At 44.4% G+C, this 25,322-nt stretch overlaps 1 protein-coding gene across 1 annotated transcript; it reads left to right on the top strand.

Annotated features, from left to right (window-relative positions):
* The first annotated feature begins 1,383 nt into the window (after positions 1 to 1,383).
* Positions 1,384 to 23,688, top strand: LOC120913339 (cytochrome P450 2G1-like). Its single transcript, XM_040323209.1, has 9 exons — positions 1,384 to 1,589; positions 1,737 to 1,899; positions 5,296 to 5,445; positions 11,261 to 11,421; positions 14,737 to 14,913; positions 15,846 to 15,987; positions 17,961 to 18,148; positions 22,254 to 22,395; positions 22,894 to 23,688. Exons 1-9 carry the CDS (start codon positions 1,413 to 1,415, stop codon positions 23,073 to 23,075), a joined length of 1,482 nt encoding a protein of 493 aa, XP_040179143.1. The 5' UTR covers positions 1,384 to 1,412; the 3' UTR covers positions 23,076 to 23,688.
* Positions 23,689 to 25,322: the final 1,634 nt, after the last annotated feature.

Below are 25,322 nucleotides of genomic sequence, written 5' to 3'. Positions count from 1 at the left end.
CAGTTCCTTAACACGCTTGAGCATGGAGTTCACCAGAGCTTTAAAGGTATCCACTGCAGTCCTCTTTCACTCCTTCATGACAACATCTCGGAGCTGGTGGATGTTAGAGACCTTGCGCTCCTCCAGCTTCCGTTTGAGGATGACCCACAGATGCTCAATAGGGTTTAGGTCTGGAGACATGCTTGGCCAGTCCATCACCTTTACCCTCAGCTTCTTTAGCAAGGCAGTGGTCGCCTTGGAGGTGTGTTTGGGGTCATTATCATGTTGGAATACTGCCCTGCAGCCCAGACTCCGATGGGAAGAGATCATGCTCTACTTCAGTATGTCACAGTACATGTTGGCATTCATGGTTGCCTAATTGAACTGTAGCACTCATACAGCCCCAGGCAATGACACTCCTGCCACCATGCTTGACTGTAGGCAAGACACACTTGTCTTGTCACAACACAAAGCATAGGATGGTGGACTCTGGTAACCACTTACTCCTTTCAGTACTGCAGCCACCAGCTGTGTAGTAAGCAGTCAGGAGTTATCCCATACTGTCTCTAAAGTCCTGGCTACAGCATCTGTGACAGCAGGCAGAGTAGTGATATTCAGCTGCCAGGGCTGCTGTAGCCAGAACTACAGAGTCAGTATGGGAAAATGCAGCTGCCTGACTGCTTACTCCGCAGCCAGTGGCTGCAGTTCTCCCAGGAATTTGGCATCCAACTGAAAGATAGTCCTACTCGCAGCACTACAAGTTAGTAGGGGTGCCGAAATGGAGTTATCACAAACACCTTCTGACCCTGGGGTGTGCCTGAGTATTAGGGTGTGCCCAGACACACCCTGTGTGCACACCTATGGTCCACACTATTGTGAATTGGATGTGGATTTTCCCACATCCAATTTTCATGACAGGAGACTGACTGGCTCTCTATGGAGTCGGTTCACACATCTCCGGGGCGGCTGCATATCGCACAGCAGAAGGGTCCTGTGTGTCTTCAGCTCCATTTCAGGCAAAAATTTGGGCCTGATTCGTCCCTTTTCGAACATAACAGGGACGCACCGAAACCCTGCTGTGAGCCGCTCCATATGAACCCAGCCTAAAAGATAAAGAAAATGCATACATGATTAAATCAGCATTAAAAAAGAGGATTTAATATTACATTACCACAAAAGTCTGCAAACAAAAATAAAAAATAGCCTGCAATAGCAAACTCATTTGAGCATAAAAAGAGATTCATTAGGATTTTAATTTCTTGTTCTTTAATTGATGTATTATATCACATAGTAGCATCAACGCTTATTCCTGAATGAGAATTTATGAACTGCCTCGGGCTGGAGGTCTTCCAGGGTTGCTCCACCCAAATCAAACAAAAGCAGATCTCTATATAAACTCTGCAGCTCTGTGTGTCTCGGTTTTCTCTTCCACGATGGACATAACAGGGGAATTAACAGGGATCTTCATACTGATCTGCTGCTTATTCATCTATTCAACATGGAACACAATGCACATGAGACCTAACCTCCCTCCAGGTCCTACACCTCTGCCGCTTATTGGAACTTTGCTGCACATTAAATACGGTGAGCTAGTGGGCTCATTAATGAAGGTTGGTGTCTTTTTAATTCTATATACAGATCCTCATTTGAAAAAGGTGATTTTTTTTTTAGGGGTTGGTCAATTAGATCATATATTTGCTCCACAAGGAATCAAGGAGAAAAGCTCCCTGAAATGATTTTTCTTTCTTATATTGAAGCTGTGGAAGCAATATGGTCCAGTCTACACTTTGTACTTTGGTTCTCGTCCCGTGGTTGTCATATGTGGATATGAAGCGGTGAAGGAAGCTCTGGTAGAAAAAGCAGAAGAGTTTGGCGCTCGTGGTCCTGTACACCACATTGAGAAATTCAGCCAAGGCTATGGTAAAAAGCTCATGACTATTATCACTTGTCCAGTCTACTCCAAATGATTTACTGTATACCTGTACATTGAGCCTATTATTCAGTATTTAAACTTAAAGTATAGGCAAAACTTTTTTACATTTTGGATAGAGTAATAGAGGGTTATAACTCATTGCAGAGATTTCTCTTCACTTCCTGTCCCATAGCCAAACAGGAAATCCCTGCAAATTAAGGTAATCTCTTGGGAACCCCCAGATCACCAGAACTAGTGTGCCCATTGGAAGAGTTTCCCTCTTTTACTTTTCTGGGGACAATCTAAAATTTGTGGTTTTCTTTCACTTTCCATTATAATGGTAAACAGGACAATTATAGAGGATAAACAGCAATAAATGGGGACACGTCTTCTAATGGGGACACTTAATTAAAGTGGATGTGCCATGGGAAAAATATATTAAAAGCCAGCAGCTACAAATACTGCAGCTGCTGACTTTTAATATTAGGACACTTACCTGTCCTGGAGTCCAGCGCCGATCGCAGCAGATGACGAGCGATCGCTCGTCACTCTGCTGCTCCCCCCCGCCATCCACGCTGAGGGAACCAGGAAGTGAAGCGCTGCGGCTTCACTGCCCGGTTCCCTACGGCGCATGCGCGAGTCGCGCCGCGCCCGCCGATTGGCTCCCGCTGTGTGCTGGGAGCCGAGTGTTCCCAGCACACAACGGGGGGGGCGACGGGATGTGACGGAATGCCCGTATTTTGCCCGTGAATGCCGGGCCGGAAGTGGGTGCAAATACCTGTCTTTAGTGTCGCTGGATTTGATTGACAGCAGCAGGAGCCTGTCCAATGAGGAGAGAGACAGCGGCTGGAGCCGGTACGTTTGTGCACATTGGATCGGATTGGGCTAAGGAAAGGAAAAAGGGGGGTCTGGGGGGAGCTGCAGCACAGATGATTTTTCACCCTAATGTATAGAATTAATTACGGTGAAAAACTTTGAGGCTTTACAACAATTTAAAATTTCACAGGACTTCTAGATAGTAATGTGGTCTCAGCATTAAACACATCTGTGCTATAAAAAACATGATGACTAGAGGTTTAATTGGCTTATATTCTGCATCTTTCAGACAGTGAGCATCTATAGGGTTTAAAGTGACACTCAGGCCCCGTACTCACGACCAAACATGTCTGCTGAAACTGGTCCGCCGACCATTTTCAGCAGACATGTTTGGCCGTGTGTAGGCCCCAGCGGACCATTTTGGGACGGATCGGACAGGTTTCCAGCAGACAACTGTTTCCTGGACTTGCTTTAAAACAGTCCGCTGGAAACCTGTCCGCCCGGACATGTACGGTCGTCTGTACAGACCTACCGTACATGTCCGGCCGCCCGCCATCCCTCGCATGCGTCGAATGACTTCGACGCATGCGTGGAAGCATTTTAAAGGCAGGCCGCCCACGTCGCCGCGTCATTGTCGCGGCGACACCGCGTCATCGACGCGGCGACACCGCGGACACGCCCCGCGTATTGTTTACGCACGGACCTCTGTTCGATGGTGTGTACAGCCATCGAACAGAAGTCCCCGGGCAGTCCCCGGGCAGACATGTCCGATGAAAACGGTCCGCGGACCGGTTTCATCGGACATGTCTGCTCGTGAGTACTCGGCCTCAAGGTTCACTTTTAAAAAAAAAAAAACATATCATACTTACCTCCACTGTGCAGTTCGTTTTGCACAGAGTGGCCCCGGTCATCCTCTTCTGGGCTCCCATGGCGGCTCTCGCGTCTCCTCCCCGCATAAGCTGACCCCCTCTGGGAAGCTCTCTCCCGATGTAACAATACGCCAAATTAGTTTCAGGTTTATGGATCGCAACTGCGGAGACTTCTCAGGTTCGAACCCAGGTTTCACTCTTAACTCAGTTAAGAGTTTGGGTTCTATCATCACAGCCTCAGTAAAGTAAATAGTGCTTATTCCAGCATAAGCAACATTAAAGTAAATCTTGGTATTAATGGTATAAGGATAAGTATAGCTGCAGTACTGGGACTGCACACTAGGGGTTAGTAATGAACATTAACATGAGAGCTGGTATCTGTAGCAGTGAACATTAACATGAGAGCTGGTATCTGTAGCAGTGAACATTAACATGAGAGCTGGTATCTGTAGCAGTGAACATTACATGAGAGCTGATACAGGCTTCAGGGAAACTCCATAGCAATTGATAGTAATAGTAGTGAACATAACTTGGGAGCAAGCGACAAGTATGGAGATCAGCGTTTAGCAATTGGTTTCTATAGCAGAGTACTTGTGGTTGCAGATAGCTGGGCATGGATGAGCGTCCTGGGAGCCTGGAGCTGGTTGCTGTGAGCTGTAGCGAACAAGGAGTCCTGGTGGTCTAGTTCAGGAAGCTGGAGCTTAGATCAGGTGAGTCTGGAAGCCCAGCTGACAGTGGCGTTCTGTCAGCAATAGAGGAACACCTTCCTGTCAGTGCTGGGTTTTAAACCACTTCCCGACCGCCGCATGTAGATATACGTCGGCAGAATGGCACGTACAGGCACATTGGTGTACCTGTACGTCCCTGCCTAGACGTGGGTCGGGGGTCCGATCAGGACCCCCCCCGCTACATGCGGCGGTCGGATTCCCGCGGGGAGCGATCCGGGACGACGGCGCGGCTATTAATTTCTGGCCGCCCCGTCGTGATCGTTCCCCGGAGCTGAAGAACGGGGAGAGCCGTATGTAAACACGGCTTCCCCGTGCTTCACTTTGGCGCTGCATCGATCGAGTGATCCCTTTTATAGGGAGACTCGATCGATGACGTCAGTCCTACAGCCACACCCCCCTACAGTTGTAAACACACACTAGGTGAACCCTAACTCCTACAGCGCCCCCTGTGGTTAACTCCTAAACTGCAACTGTCATTTTCACAATAAACAATGCAATTTAAATGCATTTTTTGCTGTGAAAATGACAGTGGTCCCAAAAATGTGTCAAAATTGTCCGAAGTGTCCGCCCAAAAAGTCGCAGTCATGAAAAAAATCGCTGATCGCCGCCATTAGTAGTAAAACATTTTTTTTTATAAAAATGCAATAAAACTATCCCCTATTTTGTAAACGCTATAAATTTTGCGCAAACCAATCGATAAACGCTTATTGCGTTTTTTTTTACCAAAAATATGTAGAAGAATACGTATCGGCCTAAACTGAGGAAAACAATTGCAACACTGCAAGGTGTTTTTTCACCCTTATGCATAGGATGCATTGAGGTGAAAAAACACTATGCTTTACAACCCCTTTAATCTACAATGCAGGATAAAAATGTGATACAAACAACAAATCCATTCAGCAGAAAGATTGTGTCCCATGACTAAGTTTAAAGGTCAAATGTTCACATTTGACTGATGCATACCTTAAATCAAAACCATCTTCTTATTCAGGGCTGAGTCTCAGCAACGGGGAAAGGTGGAGAATCATACGGACCTTCACGTTAAGAACACTGAAGAGTTTTGGGTTTGGAAATAAGAATATTGAAGGGAAGATACAAGAGGAAGCATTGTGTTTGGTGGAAGAATTCCGTAAGTTTCAAGGTTAGTACAAAGAATTTTATTAAAAGAAATAAAAAGTCAAAATGAATTAACTACAGTACTTCCCGACAGCGCTATAACCAAAAGATGGCTACAGCTTGGTCGTCCAGTTCTGGGAGGGTTCCATGGGTGTCCTCCCAGAGCCTCACCTCCCACGTGGCTTCAGCTGCGGCTGAAACACGGCGCTCATGAATTCCTCTATGGAAGCCATCTTGTCAGTTCTCTTGTGATTCTGTGATGATGCATGTGGAAGCTCCTACCCCCTCTAGCACTCTGTAAATGTACCCCATACTGTTCATGCAAGTTATGTGTGTTTTTGCTGAACAAACTGTATGCTGCTTAAGGATTGGCTTGGCGCTTCTCTCTCCTCTCTTTGCCTTTCTTTTTCCCACAGTGATTGGGTCCCCCAGCCCGAGCTTGAAGCAACCTCGCTACCTCTGCAGCACCTATTCAGAGACTTTACTCAGAGACTCTAATCTATAGGGGTTCACCCCCCCCCCCCCCCCAGAACTTTCCATTCCACTACATTTTTATCATATGCTTTATCTTTTATTTTCATTTTTTTTATTTTACTTGTAAGCATTTTCAGTGTTGCACTTTCATGTATCAGCATGCAGATGCATGCCTTTCTATTTCATCACAATCATCAGATGGTTTAGTGCTGAACATTATACCAATCTTGTGTATGTGTTTCTTCCAATGTCAGGTAAGTATAACATGTTTGTTATTTTTTTAATTTTTATTTTATATAAAAATTTGTCCTTTACAATTACTTTAAGGGCCCATAGGAAATTGATGAATTTGATGAGTACATGGAAAAAACTAGAGTTACAGTGCCTTGAAAAAGTATTCATACCCCTTAAAATGTTCCTGATTTTGTGATGTTACAACAAAAAATGTAAATGTATTTTATTGGGATTTTATGTGATAGATCAACACAAAGTGGAAGGAAAATGATAAATGGTTTTCATTTTTTTTTTTTTTTTACAAAAAGTGTGGAGTGCATTCAGCCCCCCTGAGTCATTACTTTGTAGAACCACCTTTCATTGCAATTACAGCTGCATGTGTTTTCGGGAATGTTTCTACCAGCTTTGCACATCTAGAGAGTGACATTTTTGCCTATTCTTTGCAAAATAGCTCAAGCTCTGTCAGATTGAATGGAGGGTGTCTGTGAACAGCAGTTTTCAAGTCTTGCCACAGATTCTCAATTGGATTTAGGTCTGGACTTTGACTGGGCCATTCTAACACATGAATATGCTTTGATCTAAACCATCCCATTTTAGCTCTGGCTGTATGTGTAGGATCAAACAAGATGAACAAGATAAGAGCGCTATACTACTACATCACCACATAAATCATAAAAACTCATATCAAATATAAAACAACAATATATGAAGTCCATAAATTCCAGTGAACAAATAAATAAATATATAAAGTTCTTGTGAATCAAAGGAGGTTTTTCCAGTGCAACTTCAACGTAATCGGATGTGCAGTATAAAGTGGCAAGTGCCAAGGTAAACATCAGTGCAAAATGTGTGCTCCCCTCTGTGTGCCCTTTCACTCACCAGAGATCCAGGATTCACATAACAGAAGTCTGATGTACTTTGAGTGGGTGGCTGGGCTTAGTAGTCCCACTGGCTGTGCCACTGCGGCTTGCGTTGTCCTCACTGAGTAATTGAAAATCCCGGAATCTCGTTGGGAAGTGTGCAAACGTTATGAGGGCTGATGGGCTCTGTGGTCCCACAGGCTATAACTCCAGCTACAAAAGGTGTTGTCCTCAACGAACCTCCAGAGATGGGTACTAATGGCAAAAGTAACTATATAGCGTAATTCTGTATATTTATTGGTTAAAATCAAAAATCCTAGGTATTCCACTCATGTTAAAACATTAAAGACATTGGGGCAGATTCATCAAAGAGATACGACGGCGGATCTCCTGATACGCCGTCGTACCTCTGAGTCCAGCCGGTCGGATCTATGAGGCTGATTCATAGAATCAGATTCCGCATAGATCTCCCTTAGATCCGACTGGTGTAAGTGACTTACACCAGTCGAATCTTAGGCTGCAATCTACCGCCGGACGCTAGGTGTCGTCGCTTTTTTTTACGCGTCGGATATGCAAATGAGGAGAACCGCCGATTCAAGTCCGTACGCCTGCCCGTCGCTTCTTTTTAACGTCGTTTGCGTTCGGCTTTTTCCGGCGGATAGCTACCCCTGCTATATGAGGGATAGCTAATGTTAAGTTCCCGCGCCGAGATTCAAATTTTTACATTGTTTGCGTAAGTCGATCGGGAATACGGATGGCCGCAATTGACGTAGCCGCCGCAAACAATGACGTCCTAGCGACGTCATTTGGAGCATGCGCACTGGGAAATTTCGCCGGGAACAAGCCTGATTTAAATTGTACACTCCCCCTAGCCGGGTAAGTGCTTTGTGAATACTGCACTAGCCTCGCTAAATTGCACCGGCGGATCGTAAAACACGTAGATCGAGCGGATCTAAAGATCTGCTGATCTACATGAATCTGGCCCAATGTAAAACTAGAACCGGAAGTGGCCGCCCTGAAATTACATCACCACCTGTGGTCACCTGACCGGTTCCGTCCTGCCCACGGGTTGTTTTCAAAGGATGGGCGGGACAAAACCAGTCAGGTGACCACAGGTGGTGACATCAGGTTTTCTTCTAAGATTGCCCCGTATTTGGCTCCATCCATCTATCCATCAATTTTGACCAGCTTCCCTGTCCCTGCTGAAGAAAAGCATCCCCTCAACATGACACTGCCACCACCATGTTTCCCGGTGGGGAGGGTGTGTTCAGGGTGATGTGTAGTGTTAGTTTTCCGCCACACATAGGGCTAGATTCACAGAGATGTGCCTATCTATAGGCGGGCGTAGCGTATCTCAGTTACACTACGCCGCCGTAAGTTAGAGCGGCAGGTCTTGTATTCAAAAAGAAGTTGCGCTCTAACTTATGGCGGCATAGTGTAACTGGGCCCGGCGTAAGCCCGCCTAATTCAAAATAGGCTGGTTGGGGGCGTGTTCTATGCTAAATACTCGTGACCCCACGTATTTGACGTTTCTAACGAATGGCTCATGCGCCGTCCGTGGATGTATACCAGTGCGCATGCTCCAAATTACGCCGCAAAGACTCATTGGTTTCGACGTGAACGTAACTTACGCCCAGCCCCATTCACAGACGCCTTACGCAAACAACGTAAAACGTGAAAAATTTGACGCGGTTCCGACGTCCATACTTAACATTGGCTGCGCCATATTTTTGGTGGTTTATCTTTACGCCTGAAAACGCCTTACGTAAACGTATCTTTACTGCGACGGCCGGGCGTACGTTCGTGAATAGGCGTATCTAGCTGATTTACATATTCTAGGTGTAAATCAGCGTACACGCCCCTAGCGGCCAGAGTAAAAATGCAGCTAAGATACGACGGCGTAGGAGACTTACGCATCTTAGCAACATTTAAGCGTATCTCAGTTTGAGAATGCGCTTAAATATACGTTGGCGGGGATTCGGACTTACGACGGCGTATCTACTGATACTCCCGTCGTAAGTCTTCATGAATCTGGCCCATAGTGTTTTACTTTTAGGCCAAAATTTTAAATTTTGATCTCATCTGACCAGAGCATCTTTTTCCACATATTTGCTGTGTCCCCCACATGACTTCTCACAAACTGCAAACAGGACTTCTTATGGCTTTCTTTCAATAATGGCTTTCTTCTTGACACTTCTATAAAGGACAGATTTTTGGAGTGCATGACAACAGTTTTCCTGTGAAAAGATTTTCTCACCTGAGCTGTGGATCTCTGCAGCTTCTCCAGAGTTACCATGGGCCTCTTGGCTGCTTCTCTGATTAACGCTCTCCTAGCCAGGCCTGTCAGGTTAGGTGGACGGCCATGTTTTAGTAGGTTTGCAGTTGTGCCATACTCTTTTCATTTTCAGATCCCTGACCAGTCTGGTGTTTCTTGGTTTCTTGATGCTGTTTGTTCACTGGGGTTCTCTAACAAACCTCTGAGGGCTTCACAGAACATCTGGATTCATACTGATAATAAATTACACACAGGTGTAATCGTGTTTGGCTATCCAGCTCCGGCGGAGCTGTTCTCAGGCATACTGATCAGCGTATGTGTGGATGACCACACACCGACATGGGCATTGGAAAGGGGGGCAAAGTGCCCACCCCGGAATCATCAAAAGATGTCCACACATGGACACTGGTGTACGTGAGCGGTCCTGGCAAGGTCCACTGCAGACTTTTTTTATGAGTCTGCTCTGCTGACTGCTGCTGCTCTCGGAGATCTGACCGTCCATCCCTCACCCCCTAACAATCTGATTCCGCAGAGCTGCAGAGGCAGCAGTTCCTCGGAGGCATCTGTCTGCCACATAAGCTGATGCCTCTTCTATAGTTCCCGCTGAAAATTTCAGGCATGCTGTTGGTATCACTCCACCTCCTGGTCACTCCTGTCCACGGGATGGACAGCAGCGCTGCAAGGTCAGCCTCACTGGGCACAATAGGAGACATATATAACAATAGGAGTTATATGGACACAACAGCATCTTTATGCTATTGTGCCCACATAGATGATGTTGCACCCATATAGATACACAACAGAAGCTATATGAGCACAACAGCAGCTATATATAATGTGGGCACAACAGCATCTATATGGGCACAGCTGAAGCTATCTGGGCACAATAGCATAAAGATGTTATTGTGCTCATATAGCTACTGATGTGCCCATATAGATGCACAATAGCAGCTCTATGGGCACAACAGCATCTATAAGGGCACAATGGCAGCTACATGGGCACAACAGCAGCTATATGGGCACAACAGCATAAAGATGCTATTGTTCCCATATAGAATTTAAAATCTCTACTGGCTTAACCCAATGCTGCACCATGCAGGTGTAGTTTTGTTTGTAATTGATCGATTGCCTAATTGTATGTTTATTTATACCTTCACTTGCTGTGGTCACAGCATATTTTGCATGGTTTTGCATGGGGGTCAGCTCATCATGGCAAAACCAGGTACACTCTCCCCCCCCCCCCAACACGTGCCGAATGTGGCAGTGGAAAGGGGGAGAGTTATCAAGCTTGATGTGATAATGACTAAGCCCCTCCCCTTCATGACATTATCAAAAATGAACGGAGCATGTGTGACCTTAAAATAATGCCCCCCCCTCCTGAAAAAGGTTCTGCAGATGCCCATGCACACCAATCTAACTTTTGATCAGTCCATGACCAGCTTTATTCTTCTATTCCTAAGGCCTTGTACACACGGTCGGACAAAACCGATGAGAATGGTCCGACGGACCGTTTTCATCAGTTCACAGCTGAAGTGGCCTGATGGTCTGATGGGCGTACACACCATCAGTTCAAAATCCGATCGGGTCAGAACGCGGTGATGTAAAACACACAATGTGCTGAAAAAAACGAAGTTCAATGCTTCCAAGCATGCGTCGACTTGATTCTGAGCATGCGCAGGTTTTGAACAGATGCTTTTCTGTACTAACCATCGGTTTGGACCGATCGGGCAGCGGTCCATCGGTTCAGTTTTGAAACATGTTTTAAAATTTTGGACCGAAGGACAACAGACCGATGGGCTATACACACGGTCGGTTTGGACCGATGAAACTGAACCTCGGTCCATTCTCATCGGTTTTGTCCGACCGTGTGTACGGGGCCTTAGAGATTTCCAGTCAACTAGAGGGATCAGTCTTTGGAATAATTTTAAATGTAAATATAAGATCTTAGGGTAAAGCACGGTTGAGAAAAAGTCACATGATAATATTTTCTGTTCCAGATGTTCCATTAGCTCCAGATAATCTGCTTAAGATTTCCTTCGCCAATGTTCTCTGTTCTATCATATTTGGAGATCGCTTTGATTATGAAGATGAGAAGTTTTCTAAACTCCTGGACATTGTCAGAGAGGCGTTCAGTGTTGCGAGTTCTACATGGGGACAGGTAAAATTATGTTTGTAACTTGCAGGAAATTTTTTTGAGAAATCATCACATCTTATACGGTGCCAAGGGGTGATCTTGTTGGGAGACCATCTGGACCAGGAGAAAGACCTTGGCTGGGCTAAAGCCACAAGCGCTAAAGATCTCTTGTAATGAGGGCTCAATAGGAGCTGGTAAGCAAGCCTTTCAGCTGTTGATGGTGGCACTGATATTTAAGATCACTATGGTGGTGGATGGTGGAGATTTATTTTCACATCACTTGTGGACTGTTTTAATTTTACACATTACATTACATTATTTTTCATTACTTCATTACATTTCTTTAAATTTAATTGAAGCAAAGAGTATTATGTCTTATTTTATTGCCATCTTGTTTGATAACCGAATGTTCAGGGGTTGTAAATCTTTAAAATAAAAAAGGTCTTCAGAATCGTGACATATATTCTAATCAAACAAATTGTGATTCTTATTTTATCCAGAATCATGGAGCTCTATCAGATATGTACCTACAGTTAAAAGTCAGCAGCAACAAATATTTTAGCTGCTGACTTTTAATATAAGGACACTTACCTGTCCTGGAATGCAGGGGTGTCCTCACCCGAGCCGATTTTTCAATCAGCTCTCAGGTGCTGCCACTAGCCATTTTGGATAAGGGAAACTGGCACTGAAGCCTTGTGGCTTCACAGCCGATTCCCTACTGCGCATGTGCAAAGCATGCGTAAACTGGGAATCATGTTTGGCTATCCAGATCCGGAGGAACTGTTCTCAGCACGTCCATTCTGCATCGCGCCACGCATGCGCCCCTCCACAAACATTTTTTATATTATTATTATTATAATACGGGATTTATATAGGGGCAACAGTTTGTGAAGTGCTTTACAACATGAGGGTAGACAGTACAGTTACAATACATTTCAATACAGGAGGGAACAGAGGGCCCTGCTCGTTAGAGCTTACAATCTAGGAGGGAAGGTCTAGTGATTCAAATGTAATAACTGTGGGGGGTGATCTGGTAGAGAAAGTAAGAGTACAGTTGTTAGGTGGGGGCTGGATAGGCTTTTCTAAAGAGAAGGGTTTTCAGGGATCTTCTAAAAGCAAGCATAGTAGGAGATAGTCAGACAGATTCGGGTAGGGAGTTCCAGAGGATGGGAGAGGCTGGAGAAAAGTCCTGGAGGTGAGCATGGGAGGAGGTGACAAGGGAACTAGAGAGCAGGAGGTCTTGGGAGGAACGAAGAGAACGAGTAGATTGATGTTTGGAGACTAGTTTAGTGATGAAGCTGGGGGCCAAGTTGTGTGTGGCTTTGTAAGTTATTAGAATTTAGAATTGTATTAGTTGGGTGAGTGGAAGCCAGTGGAGGGATTGACAGAGAGGGGTAGCAGACACTGAGCAGTTGGTAAGGTGGATGAGCCTGGCAGCAGCATGCATAATGGACTGAATGGATAGCCTATGTAAAGGTAATCCCATGAGGAGGGAGTTGCAGTAGTCGAGAGATGACCAGGGAGTGAACTAAGAGATTTGTTGTGTTATTAGTTAGGTAGGGGCGTTTTTTGAAGATGTTGCGGTGGTTGAGATGGCAAGATTTGGAAAGTGTTTGGACGTGGGGCTGAAAGGATAGTTCAGGCCCCGTACACACGACCGGATCTGTCCGTTGGGATTTATCCACAGATCAGTTCCAGCAGACAAATACGGTCGTGTGTACGGCCTAGCGGACATTTTTCGGCGGACATTTGTCCAGCCGACCGGTTTTCAAGCGGATAAAAATTTCTTAGCATGCTAAGAAATCTATCCGCTGGAAACCTGTCCGTCGGACTGATCCGGTCGTCTGTACAGACTCACCGGATAAGTCCAAGCGATCCCCATCCCTCGCATGCGTCGAAGTGATTCGACGCATGCGTGGAAGTATTTACCTTCCAGGGCCGCGCACGTCGCCGCGACGGCGCGGCCGCGTCACCGCATATGTTTTCCGCGGGGATTTTGATATGATGGTGTGTACAGCCCATCAGATCAAAATCCGGAGCAGAAATGTCCGCTGGAAACGGTCCGGCGGACCGTTTTCATCGGATATCCGCTGGTGTGTACAGGGCCTCAGAGTCCAGGGTAACATCTAGAACCTTGGCATGTGGGGACGGGCTTACAATTCACCATATACATGACCGTCATGGTGAACTCTTTTCAAGAAATGACAACATAACAAAACACTTTGAACTCTAATGCCGCGTACACATGGGCGTTTTTTTGTGATGAAAAAAACTGTATTTTTAAATACGTCATTTAAAATGACCGTGTGTGGGGGAAAACTTTGTTTTATGTCTTCTGAAAAACGACAAAAATTTTTTTGAACATGCTTCAATTTTTTATGTCGTTTTTAAAAACGTAGTTTTTTGTGTCATAAAAAATGATCGTGTGTGGGCTAAAACGACGTTTAAAACAATGTTTTTAAACCCACGCATGCTCAGAAGCAAGTTGTGACGCGAGCTTGAATGGAACAGAGTGGCGCCGTACGTGCTGAACGTAACCGTGCTTTGCTAGAGCATTTTGAAAAAACGATGGTGTGTAGGCAACGTAATTTTTTAAAATGAAGTTTTTTTACAAGACAAAAAACGACCGTGTGTATTAGGCATAATACTTGAAACTATATAATTTGAGCTCTGACTGCCCTGACCCAACCACCCCAGAATTTCATACTGACCTGATTCTGGACTTTTCGTCTAAATATGGCCCAACGGACATTCCTGCACAACAAGCTAATGGATCGCCTAATCTGACGGAACACCTGCACTGCATGCATCAGAAGTCTACCACTTTTGTTATCATTACTTTTGTGGCGAAGCACATAACGTCTCTGCGTATGTTTCTCAAGTTCATCTAGAAAGAGGGAGCGTGTATGTAATAGATCCTGCAGGGTGTTTTGTGGGTAAGACCGTTTGTGTAGTGTTTCCATTCCAAGTGTTTGATTCTTTCAGTTGATGCTTTGATTGTCTACTGGTGTTCCCTAATAGCTTTTCTGTCTAGTGATAAAAATTCACCATGGATCACACATTTATGTGCTTCCCAGAAGATGACAGGAGAGGCATTAGGAGTGGGGTTTTCCACAAAATAAGTACAAAGTCATATTGATAGCTGTTGAACTATTTCAGGGTCTTTCAGTAGCGAGGGATTTATTGTTTAATTATTTCATTGTGACTTTAATACATTATTGTATCTGAATGATCTTAAATATATTGTACTTTATTTGATGTATACCAATATTATTTAGAATAGGAAAGCTACAGTATCTGGATCCTCTTTTCAGTGACTGAGTTTTGATTTTTTTTTAGCTGCATAGCATTCTTCCTACCCTTATGAAATACATTCCTGGACCTCACCACAAGACAACGCTGCTATCTGAGCAACTTGCTGAAAATATATTTGAGAAAGTGAAGTCCAGCCAAGAGACTCTGGATCCCAGCATTTCGAGGCACTTTATTGACAGCTTCCTTATTAAAATGGAACAGGTATTTATGTAATTAAATATTTTAAGTTTTATCATTTTAGTTCCCACAAATACTACCTCCTAATGTGACAAAATGTACCATACTCAAAATAGCGAGCCATGGACAATGAGAGAGAGACAGCGCAAAATACTACAGGAGCATATGAATAAAAATAATTAGTGCGTTTAGTCCAAAACAAATCCAAAAAATAAACAAAGTGATTTCACCCCAATAAGCAGCTGAAAAATCGATTGAGGGCTCATTCACACCAGTGAGCGGAATGCACAACTGCTGGGCAATGTAGTGCTGATCTCAGGTTACTTTCTGGTGAGATTTCAGTACAGTTCTAGTCATCTCAGGATCTCAGGTGAAAGCGAGCACTGCATGTGATCCTGAGATGACTAGAACGCTTTGGATGAAGAGGACCTGAAATGGTTTCAAGTTAACAGATCACTTGACCAAGAAGAAACCAACAACCAGACTGGACTTACTGCAGTTTTTTGAGTCCCTCCATTGTGCCTCCTATTTACCCTTGAGGGGTTTCCTGGTTATCGGAACCTGTCTATTACCCCCTTCAAGCATTGTGGATCTCCTGGGTGATTGTTTTTTTCGACATGTCTGGGATACCATCTACAGATTTACAGTTTACATCACCGAGATTCTCCAGACAAGCTGAGTCTACTTGCCGATGCAATTATTCATGCACGATTGATCCGCTATCGCTGACAGCTGGATCCACCATTTCCGGTAGGCATATTTAGTTATACCCCACTTGAAAGGAATTTCCATGTGATGGTCAACATGGTTTATGATATCTTTACCGCGATACTACCCATCTCATTTTGATGGACATTTTAATATGCATTGTTTTTGTTTTCCACATGGACTTATTGTCTTAATATATATATATATATATGAATATATATATATATATACTGTATATATATCTGCAGGAAAAGGATAACCCCAACACCGAATTTACCATACGAAATCTCCTAGTTACCACCAATGACTTATTCATGGCAGGAATCGAGTCTTTGACTATCACTTTTCGGTATAGCCTTCTCATCGTGCTGAATTACCCAGAGATACAAGGTGACTACCAGGGGTAAACTAAATGAAGAATGTTTAAATATTTGATCAGTTGCAATGGGGAAACAGATACTTTTTGCTATTTTTTTTTTCTAATGTACAGTAAGATTGTCATGTTGCTGTCACACAAACTGAAATGAATGTACATGGCATGTCTGGTAGATGAAATGTATGAAATACAGAACTCAGCAGTACATGAGTAAACAGCCTAGTAGTCAGCATTACAAGGCATGTGTAGGGGTCCCAAACATGTCTCTCTGGCAGTGCCTCCACTCAGCCTCCCTGCCTCCTTGTGTAATCCAAGTGAGACCTCTGATTTAGATAACTCCTGGTTTAGTGGTTTTAAGGCAGCCCAAAGTCCTCGAATGTCATTTTAAAAATGTAATTTAAATACTAAGGGAATTGGAAAGGCTGGAATACCCAACAATAGTACATCTCATACCTAAGGTTGTGGCTTGGGCCTAAGGCGCCCCAAAGGGGAACTCTGGAAACTGCTCGCTAAAGCCCAACTAAGCAGACAGAGGCTGCAATCATGAGAAATATGCATTGAGATGGCACTCCAACTTAGGAGCGAGCACGTCATGACACAATTACCTTGTTGTGTCTCAATCACTTCACAACAATGTTACACTTAACTAACTGTACACAGACTTCCTTCCATGGTGCAACACCTTTGAGGGGATACCGTAGAGCCTGTATCCCACTCTTCAGCTCATCTTTGATGTCACCTCACTCCCAGTGACCTGCTACCTGAATTAAGCCAACTCTTGAGGATCCTCTTCACACTTCTTTCTCCGTGACATAGAGCTAGATAGAAAGGGGCTTTGTGATACAGGTCCGTTGCTGGACACATAAGGTCACCGGTTTCTAGAGAGGAGGTTTCATTCAGTCACCCCCTCCCTACCAGAGCAAGCGTCATCTTTGCTAGTCACACTATACACACACCAGCTGGCAGCTTAAAGCGGAGTTCCACCCAAAAGTGGAAATTCTGCTTTAAGCACTCCTTACTTTGGCATGTATTTTTTTTTAGGGGGGGAGCGGGTACCTAGTTTTGACAAGTACCTGCTCCCACTTCTGCTCAGGCCACCTAGGTGGCTCAAGCAAAAGTTCTCCTCTCCCCCTCCCTGCAATCTTCTGGGACTTGTCACAGGTCCCAGAAGATTTCCTGGCCATTGAGGAGGTGCAGCGCATCTTGCGCATGCGCAGTGCACACCCGGCTGTGAAGCCACAAGCTGTCACAGCAGGGTATTTTTTTAATGAATACAAGGTGTTCCCTTGTTTTGTGTTACAGGAACATGCCGATAAGAGAAAAGAGCAGAGTGACAGAAAGATAAAATCATCAGTCGGCTGTTTATTTTTTTTTACTGTCCAGTAGAGGGGAAGCTTGAGGACTCCTCCTGATATCGGAGGTATTGCTGACAAGGACATGTTGGGACATAGAGTAGCTCATTGCTAGGATGCAGGTCTTACGTCTTGAAACACCTCTCTCAATGTGTTATTGGGACTTTGATTACTTTGTAACTCATTCAAGTGTGGTGCCGCCATTGTCCTGTATGGCTGTTTGTACATATGACCTTCTTGAGTAAAGCCTGTTTGTAGCAATGAAAGAACCTAGTGTGGACTGGGTTAGTTAGTCTTTTCCAACTACTCTTCGTCAAGTGTTGTGCCCATGGAAAGGACTTGGACTAAGGCTGGCATGCAGAGTAGGCTGGATGGGGTCCTAGGTTCTGGTCAGGCAAGGCAGGGTTGATCGCAGAGTGTCTCGGAAGGGTGATGCCTGTGGGCCAACCTTGGTGGGGTTCATGCTAGAGAACCACAGTAGTCTTGTGGATCACCAGAACCAGCATGGAAGAGGTTGATTTACATTATGCATGGTCATGTTACATTTCACACTTAAATACATTCTATACTATTGAATTGGCATTTAAAACTGCATTTGTTTGAAATATGATTTCACGGATATTGTATTTGTACAGCCAAACTCCATGATGAAATTGACCAAGTGATCGGACGGGAACGGGTCCCAAAATTTGAAGACCGGTTACATATGCCGTTTACACAGGCTGTGTTGAGTGAGGTGCAGAGATTCTGTGATGTGGTACCCCTAAATGTTCCTCACATGATGACCAAAGACACAGAATTTAGAGGATATGTGATACCTAAGGTAGGAAATCTCATTTATTTTTACTTGCCCATGGTGACCTCCACCATCACCACCAATCAAAAATTATATTTTATTGGTCTTCTTTCTTGAATGGACTGCACATAAATGAACTGACTTATTGCGGTTGTTAACAGAACATAACTATTGTTCACACTATATATCACATTTAATAGAAGTAAACAGGCACTTAGAGGACCTGGATAACAGGGCAGGAGGAACAACATTAGAGTAAGAGGAATCCCCGAATCTGTGGACACAGACCAAATCATCCCTGCCCTGCAAAGAGTGTTTAACAGTCTATTAGAGAGACAGTAGGACACTGAAATCGAATTTGTACAAGCCCACAGAGCCCTTAGAACTAAAGGTCCTGACACTGCACCTCCCAGGGACATAATCTGCTGTCTGCAAAGCTTTCAATTAAAGGAAGCCATGATGTCCAAAGCGAGGAGAAATGACAGCATTATTGTCAATGGGGCACCATCATACTGTTTCAGGACCTTTCACAAATAACATTGAGGAACCTCAGGGCACTCCACCCCCTGCTGGACAAACTGAGGTTAAAAGGACCTGAAGTACACGTGTCGATTCTCCTTTGCCCTTGTTGTCACCCAGGCAGGAAAACAACATGTTCTGAGCAACCCAGCAGACTTACCAGGCTTCTATGACTCCCTGAATCTGGACCCCGTAGCCCTCCCGTAGTGGTACCAAGAGTTTGCACCCCCCATGCTGAAGGGAGTCCGAACAGATCCCTGCTTTCATCCCCTGACACATGAGCATCAAAAAAGATAAAGCATAACCGCGGCCCCGGACCACACGGGGCGACCCCCAGTCCGAAACCTGCCACCTCCAGAGCCCTGGAGGAAGACGAGTTGGGCTCCCACTCCTGGTAACTTAAGACCCATACATATACCTGGGTCACTTACGGTATGCATCATCCTGCTGTAACACATGACCTAACCCACAGAGGCAAACATTCCATGTCTAACCCTGAATAGCTCTTAGCTCATAGTGCCTCTCACACTGGCTTTCATACTTTAAAAAAAGGAGAATGATATGTAAAAATAAAAAATTCCTTTCAATATAGTGCCTGGGGGGTCCCCTTAGTTCACCTCTAAAGTGGCACATCTATAAAGACCAAAAAATAAAAAAATTCCTGCAAGATTTCTTTACATTCTGTATGATAAGGCCATATGTAATGCACAAAGAACAAGATTAGAGATGTTTTGGATAAATTCTGGTGTCTTTACCACAGACCTTTGATTTCTACTTTTGTAAAGGGTGCCGAAAAATTGGTCTTTGGGTGTCGGGGGCACCTTTACACCATAACCCTTATAGAGGTACTCTTGATGAAAGCAAGAATTGGCCTTGCTGTCACAAATTCTAATGATATGCACCTGTCAAACAGGTGTGGAAAAATTGGTCTTTGGGTGTTAATTGTGCCCATAAAACCTACATCAAAAACATTCTTCCAGATTAAATCAGCACCCACAACACTAGGCAGCCTAAAAGTCTTGCAGAGATTCCCCATCCCAAAAACACTTAATCTGCGACATCGGTATCTTTAATAAAAGTCAGATGGTCCACCGAGTCTGGGAACAGACGTGTTCTATCATGATCAGTAACAAAACCTCCAGCAGCACTGATTGCCCATTCGGAAAGCACGCTGGATGCAGGGCATCCCAGCAGCTCAATAGAATACTGGGCAAGTTCTGGCTAGTGGTCTATTCTCATGACCCAGTAAGTAAGTCGATCGTTGACTCGAAAGCTCTCCATCTTTGTTTTCACCACTAAATAATCGTTCACCATGTGATGCAGACACTGCCAATGGGATGTGGAAGCTCACAGCCCTGGGCGGCGAGGACCTAAAAAATTGAGAGATGCATCAATTAGGTGGCCACCTTCTCCACCACTTCTCTCTTGACCAACAGAAGCCTCAAGACTAAGTTTTCCACAACACTGTAACCTACCAGAGTCGGGAAAAGCATTAGATAAACTTTTCTTTAAGTTGGCCTGAAGAGATTTCATCTTCTGCACTCTCTGTGGGGACGGGATGGTCAAGGAAGGTTCTTCATCAGTCCCATGATGAAGTTACGAGGTGCGTGACGTAACGAAGTAGGTCACACGAGGCTGACGCATACCGGAAGTGACCGGAATTGATGTGAGAAAGCGTTTGGAACGCTAATTTTACATTGCACTGCTTCCTTTTTTTACTTGTGAACAAGTACGAGTTACCCGTGTGAAACCGGTCTACCAATGTTCCTGTCACGTCCTGTTTACGTCCTTTGGCACTTTGACAATAAAGCAACTATTCTACAGAAGTTCTTCCTTCCATGTTGTGCGGCCAATTTTCCTTTTTCTTCAAAGCACAGAACTATATGGCGTTAAACTTGCAGTAACGCAATGAAATATATGGTGTTAAACTTGCAGTAATGCAATGAAATATACAGCGTTAAACTTGCAGTAATGTACAGAACTGTATGGCATTAAACTTGCAGTAACGCACCGAAATCATAACTGTGTTAAATAGTCACTACACTCACACTGACTGAGCTATGCCTACATTGACACTAATGTAAAGATGTCTGATGGTCACACTACAATACACTCACAGTGAACTATAAACTGATGTTCTACTGACAATATAATCAGAATAGCACACTATAGCACACTAAGGGCCAGATCCACGTAGATCGGCGTAACTTTAAATGGGCATAGCGTATCATAGTAACGCTACGCCACTGCAACTTTGAGAGGAAAGTGCTGTATTCACAAAGCACTTGCCTCTAAAGCTACGGCGGCGTAGCGTAAATCTGCCGGCGTAAGGGCGCGGAATTCAAATGACAAAGATGTGGGCATGTTTTATGTTAATTCTACTTGACCCCACGTAAATTACGTTTTTTTTGTCTGAGTTGGGTGTGTTGACCTCTTTATCTTACTCGGCTAAAAAAGGTGTACTCATAGCATAAATGCTGCGCTATTCCCAATGAATATAGTGCCAATGGGCTAAATGTAAAGATACACTCTTAGCATAAAAGCTAATATGATAGAGAAAACATGCATAAATTGTGGAAAAAAAATAAAATAAAACAAAAGACCACAATACACGATATTCCGTACTCTGCACTTTGCACAAGAATTTTATTTGTTCATGGCTTATTTTGCACATTGTTATGTGGTCTTGTGCACTCATTGTTTAATTTTTTTTGCACAATTTATTCATTCATTTTGCACCGTATTGGGTATGATTGTCCCAGATGTACCCAGCGCACATTTCTTACCATTATTTATGCACGTTGCACTTTATTCCCATAGTACCGTTTATGTCTATTTAGCATGTTATGCACTGTTTTCTCTATCATATTAGCTTTTATGCTAGGAGGGTATCTTTTACTTTTAGCCCATTTGCACTATATTCATTGGGAATAGCGCAGCTTTTAAGCTATGAGTACACCTTGTACTGTCATTTATTGTTCTATATTTTTTTTTAGCCGAGTGGCACTATATCCATTAGGAACAGCGCAGCACCAACCCCTATTTATCTTATTGTCTATGGGTATGGTCTGATCCTTTCGGTGCCTGCAGCAGTTCCACTTTCCATGTTTCTATCCACACCGGTAGGGATAGGTTCCCTCCCTGGTAGGGACAGAACTAGTGACAGGAAATAGCTCCAGACGAGGAGGGAAAGTATAGGGCTTCTTCCTGTTTGGGCACGAGACGGCCAGGCCACACTCTGCCCCTCCTGACAGGCGCTGTCAGTTTGACTGACACCTGCTCTACATTCTGCTGGACCTGTGAGTGTTCCCAGTGGGTTGTCTTCCCACCAGTTTGTTGTGAACTGTCTTTGCATTATTTCAATACAAGTTCTTTCATCGCACTTAGACTGTGTGTGTTATTGCCGCACCTCATCCCACCTACAGGGTATTACACTTATGTTTCTTGGATCAATGCATACAAATTCCACCATGCACTACTGACTCCTTGCTGGCATTGGCAATGCATGCGCATGGTAGAAAGAGAAGGATTTTATTATAATAAATATCTTGTTTTTAATTAAGAATTGTATTTTTCTCTATGAAAGGTTGATATTATTTATTTTTCTCCTCAGGGTACAGAAATCTATCCTCTGCTCTGTACTGTCCATCATGACCCGACGCAGTTCACCACTCCGTATAAATTTAATCCCAACCACTTCTTGGATGACAGTGGCAAGTTCCGAAAGAACGATGCTTTGATGCCATTCTCTGCAGGTATATCTTTTGATAAGTGTCAGGATCTGAAAATGTTATTACAGACTATCGCTTATTATGATTTACTTGCACACTGTGAGCTTCTCACAGAGTGTATTAGAAGCTGCATCAAGTCAGAGCCCGCCTCATTTCCTGGCTGGAGGATATCCGGCATCTTCTAGCTGACTGTCCCTGTCCCACTCCTTTCACTCTTTGGATCTAAGTCCTTGAAATCGCCAAGGGGAAGTACAGTGTGCATTACATAGGGCAGTCTTTCTGCTATTGCAGCCTGCAAAGAATGACCACTCCCCCAGAATGACATCCAACCATCAAGGCATTTTTGGTATTTGCATACTTCCTCCAAAGAGCCAGCCCACAGCTTGCATCACTATAGCCAGGATCTGTGATGTTCTCAGGATGCTATGGCATGGCAAAATATACACAAGCAGAATAAAGTTTTATGTAGCTTGCTTTGTATAAAAATAAAATGTATTCATCAAGTTTATATATTTCTCACAGGCAAACGTGGCTGCCCAGGAGAGAGCTTAGCCCGAATGGAACTTTTTATCTTCCTCACAATCATCCTGCAGAAGTTCACACTGACTTCCCAGACTGAATTCACCGAGTCTGACATTGCTCCACAAATGGCTGGATTCTTAAACTCTCCCCTCCACTATGAACTGTCATTCATTCCACGCTAGTCCTAAAGTGTATGCCGGATAAAGTCTATACAGTATATAGTATGTGGACTATAAGGTTATCTGAAGCTACTCATGAAATATTATAATTAAGAGGTTACTAATTATTGGGGGCCACTTGTGACATATACGTTGGATAAAGAGCCTTCACCAAGGCGTCCAACTATAAAGTGTCTTCTTCATGGTGTCCTGTAAATAATTGCAGAGAACTGGGGGTTCCACCACTTTTTTGTCCAATAGATCATATAAAATTGAATGGGACAGACCAGGTGGGAAGTAACATACCAAAAGCAGAACGTAATTTGACAGCTTGATGGGGTTCAGACTGTGTAAATGGCATGTGCTAATATCTCTTCTGTTGACAACTTAAGGGACATCTTCACTTTTATTGAAGTTGTCCTTTAAATGTATCCCCTCCCTCCTCAGTATTGCTCACTTATTATCTTCAGCCAAACTCCTGAGTACTTTAGTGTGCAACCTTCTCCTTCACTGCACAGCCTTTGTAAGATAAATATCCTGACCAGGTCATGTGCCTACTCAGGGCTGGTTCAAGGATTTTTGACACCCTAGGCCAGTGAATGGTGAACCTTGGCACCCCAGATGTTTTGGAACTACATTTCCCATGATGCTCAACTACACTGCAGAGTGCATGAGTATCATGGGAAATGTAGTTCCAAAACATCTGGGGTGGCAAAGTTTGGCGTCACTGCTCTAGGCGAAAACCTAATTTTGCCACCCCCTTGGCTCCACCCATTTACCCATGTATACCCCCACCTTTTTAATGAAGTGCAGATCACCAGAATCCATCAATGCAGCCTACAGCGCCCATCAAATGCAGCCTCACCAGTGCTCATCAAATGCAGCCTCACCTGTGCCCATCAAATGCAGCCTCACCAGTGCTCATCAAATGCAGCCTCACCTGTGCCCATCAAATGCAGCCTCACCAGTGCTTAAATGCAGCATCACCAGTGCTCATCAAATGCAGCCTCACTTGCGCCCATCAAATGCAGCCTCACCTGCACCCATCAAATGCAGCCTCACCTGCGCCTATCAAATGCAGCCTCACCAGCGCCTATCAAATGCAGCCTCACCAGCGCCCATCAAATGCAGCCTCACCAGCGCCCATCAAATGCAGCCTCACCAGCGCCCATCAAATGCAGCCTCACCAGTGCCCATCAAATGCAGCCTCACCAGTGCTCATCAAATGCAGCCTCACCAGCGCCCATAAATGAATGTTTGCTTGCTTCCATTGATTCGGGAGTCAGGACACAGATACAGTCTTCCACCGCCGCTGCGCCTCTGACACTGACACATTGTGCGAAGGGAGTGGCGGCTGCCTGCTGATGCTGAGACTTGGTTGCTTGCTGCAGAGAAAAGAGAGTAGGAACACCAGTGTCCGGGCACCCTAGGCAGCAGTGCGCCCTAGGCGGCTGCCTAATATGCCTAGTGGTAGCACCGGCCCTGTGCCTACTTGGTCCCTTTCATTCTTCTGGCTGCTTCATACTCTTCTTAATGGCTGGGGACACCATGATTATGGACCAGTCATAGGAATGAATCAGACAAAATGTAATTGTGCACTATACATGTGGACTGGCCAGGATGTGTTTTCTTATAAGGGCTGTTCAGCGCTTAGGCAGGGCCCTACAGTGAAGAAGTCAAAAACAGTAATGAAGGTGTTTTAGTATGTGAGCTAAGTTAGATCAAAAAGAGTCACACTTGTATAAAGATGACAAGTGATATAATACATACAGTATGTAAACCAAACAGAAAAAATAGCTTCCAGTAAAAAAAAAAAACGAAAAAGGTTAGTCCAATGTGCAAAAAGAAAAGACCTTCTTTTCTGTGTTTAAATGTTCTTAAATATGTGAAGCCTTGATAAAAAAAAAAAAAAAGGAACGTTCAATCATAAAGCCACCACCTTTATGGGGAGAGTGCATGCTTACCAACTAAATGTGACCCCCTAATTGAAGAGAAGACAGCAGAGCTTTCAATCAGGCACTCAGCCCTGGATCACCATAGGGTAGGCCTTGGCTCTCCAGTTATTTTGAAACTACAAGTCCCATGAGACATTGCAAGACCCTGACAATCACAGGCATGACTCCTAGAGGCAGAGGCATGATGGGATTTGTAGTTTCACCACAGCTGGAGAGCCAAGGTTCCCTACACCTGCCATAGGGCAACTCTTCCAACTCCCCCGCTAGCAGATGATTGTGGCTAGTTCTCAGTCAGGCATCGCCCCATAAACTTATC

The sequence above is a fragment of the Rana temporaria genome, chromosome 9, assembly GCF_905171775.1.
Source record: "Rana temporaria chromosome 9, aRanTem1.1, whole genome shotgun sequence".
NCBI classification, from domain to species: Eukaryota; Metazoa; Chordata; class Amphibia; order Anura; family Ranidae; genus Rana; species Rana temporaria.
Note: the sequence above shows the minus strand (reverse complement) of the source record. Positions and strands in the feature narration are given on the sequence as shown.

Coding starts and splice junctions, on each gene's coding strand:
- LOC120913339 (XM_040323209.1), top strand. CDS start 1,413: ATGGACATAACAGGGGAATTAACAGGGATCTTCATACTGATCTGCTGC. Junction 14,914..15,845: donor TCCTTATTAAAATGGAACAG/GTATTTATGTAA, acceptor ATATATCTGCAG/GAAAAGGATAACCCCAACAC. Junction 22,396..22,893: donor TTTGATGCCATTCTCTGCAG/GTATATCTTTTG, acceptor TATTTCTCACAG/GCAAACGTGGCTGCCCAGGA.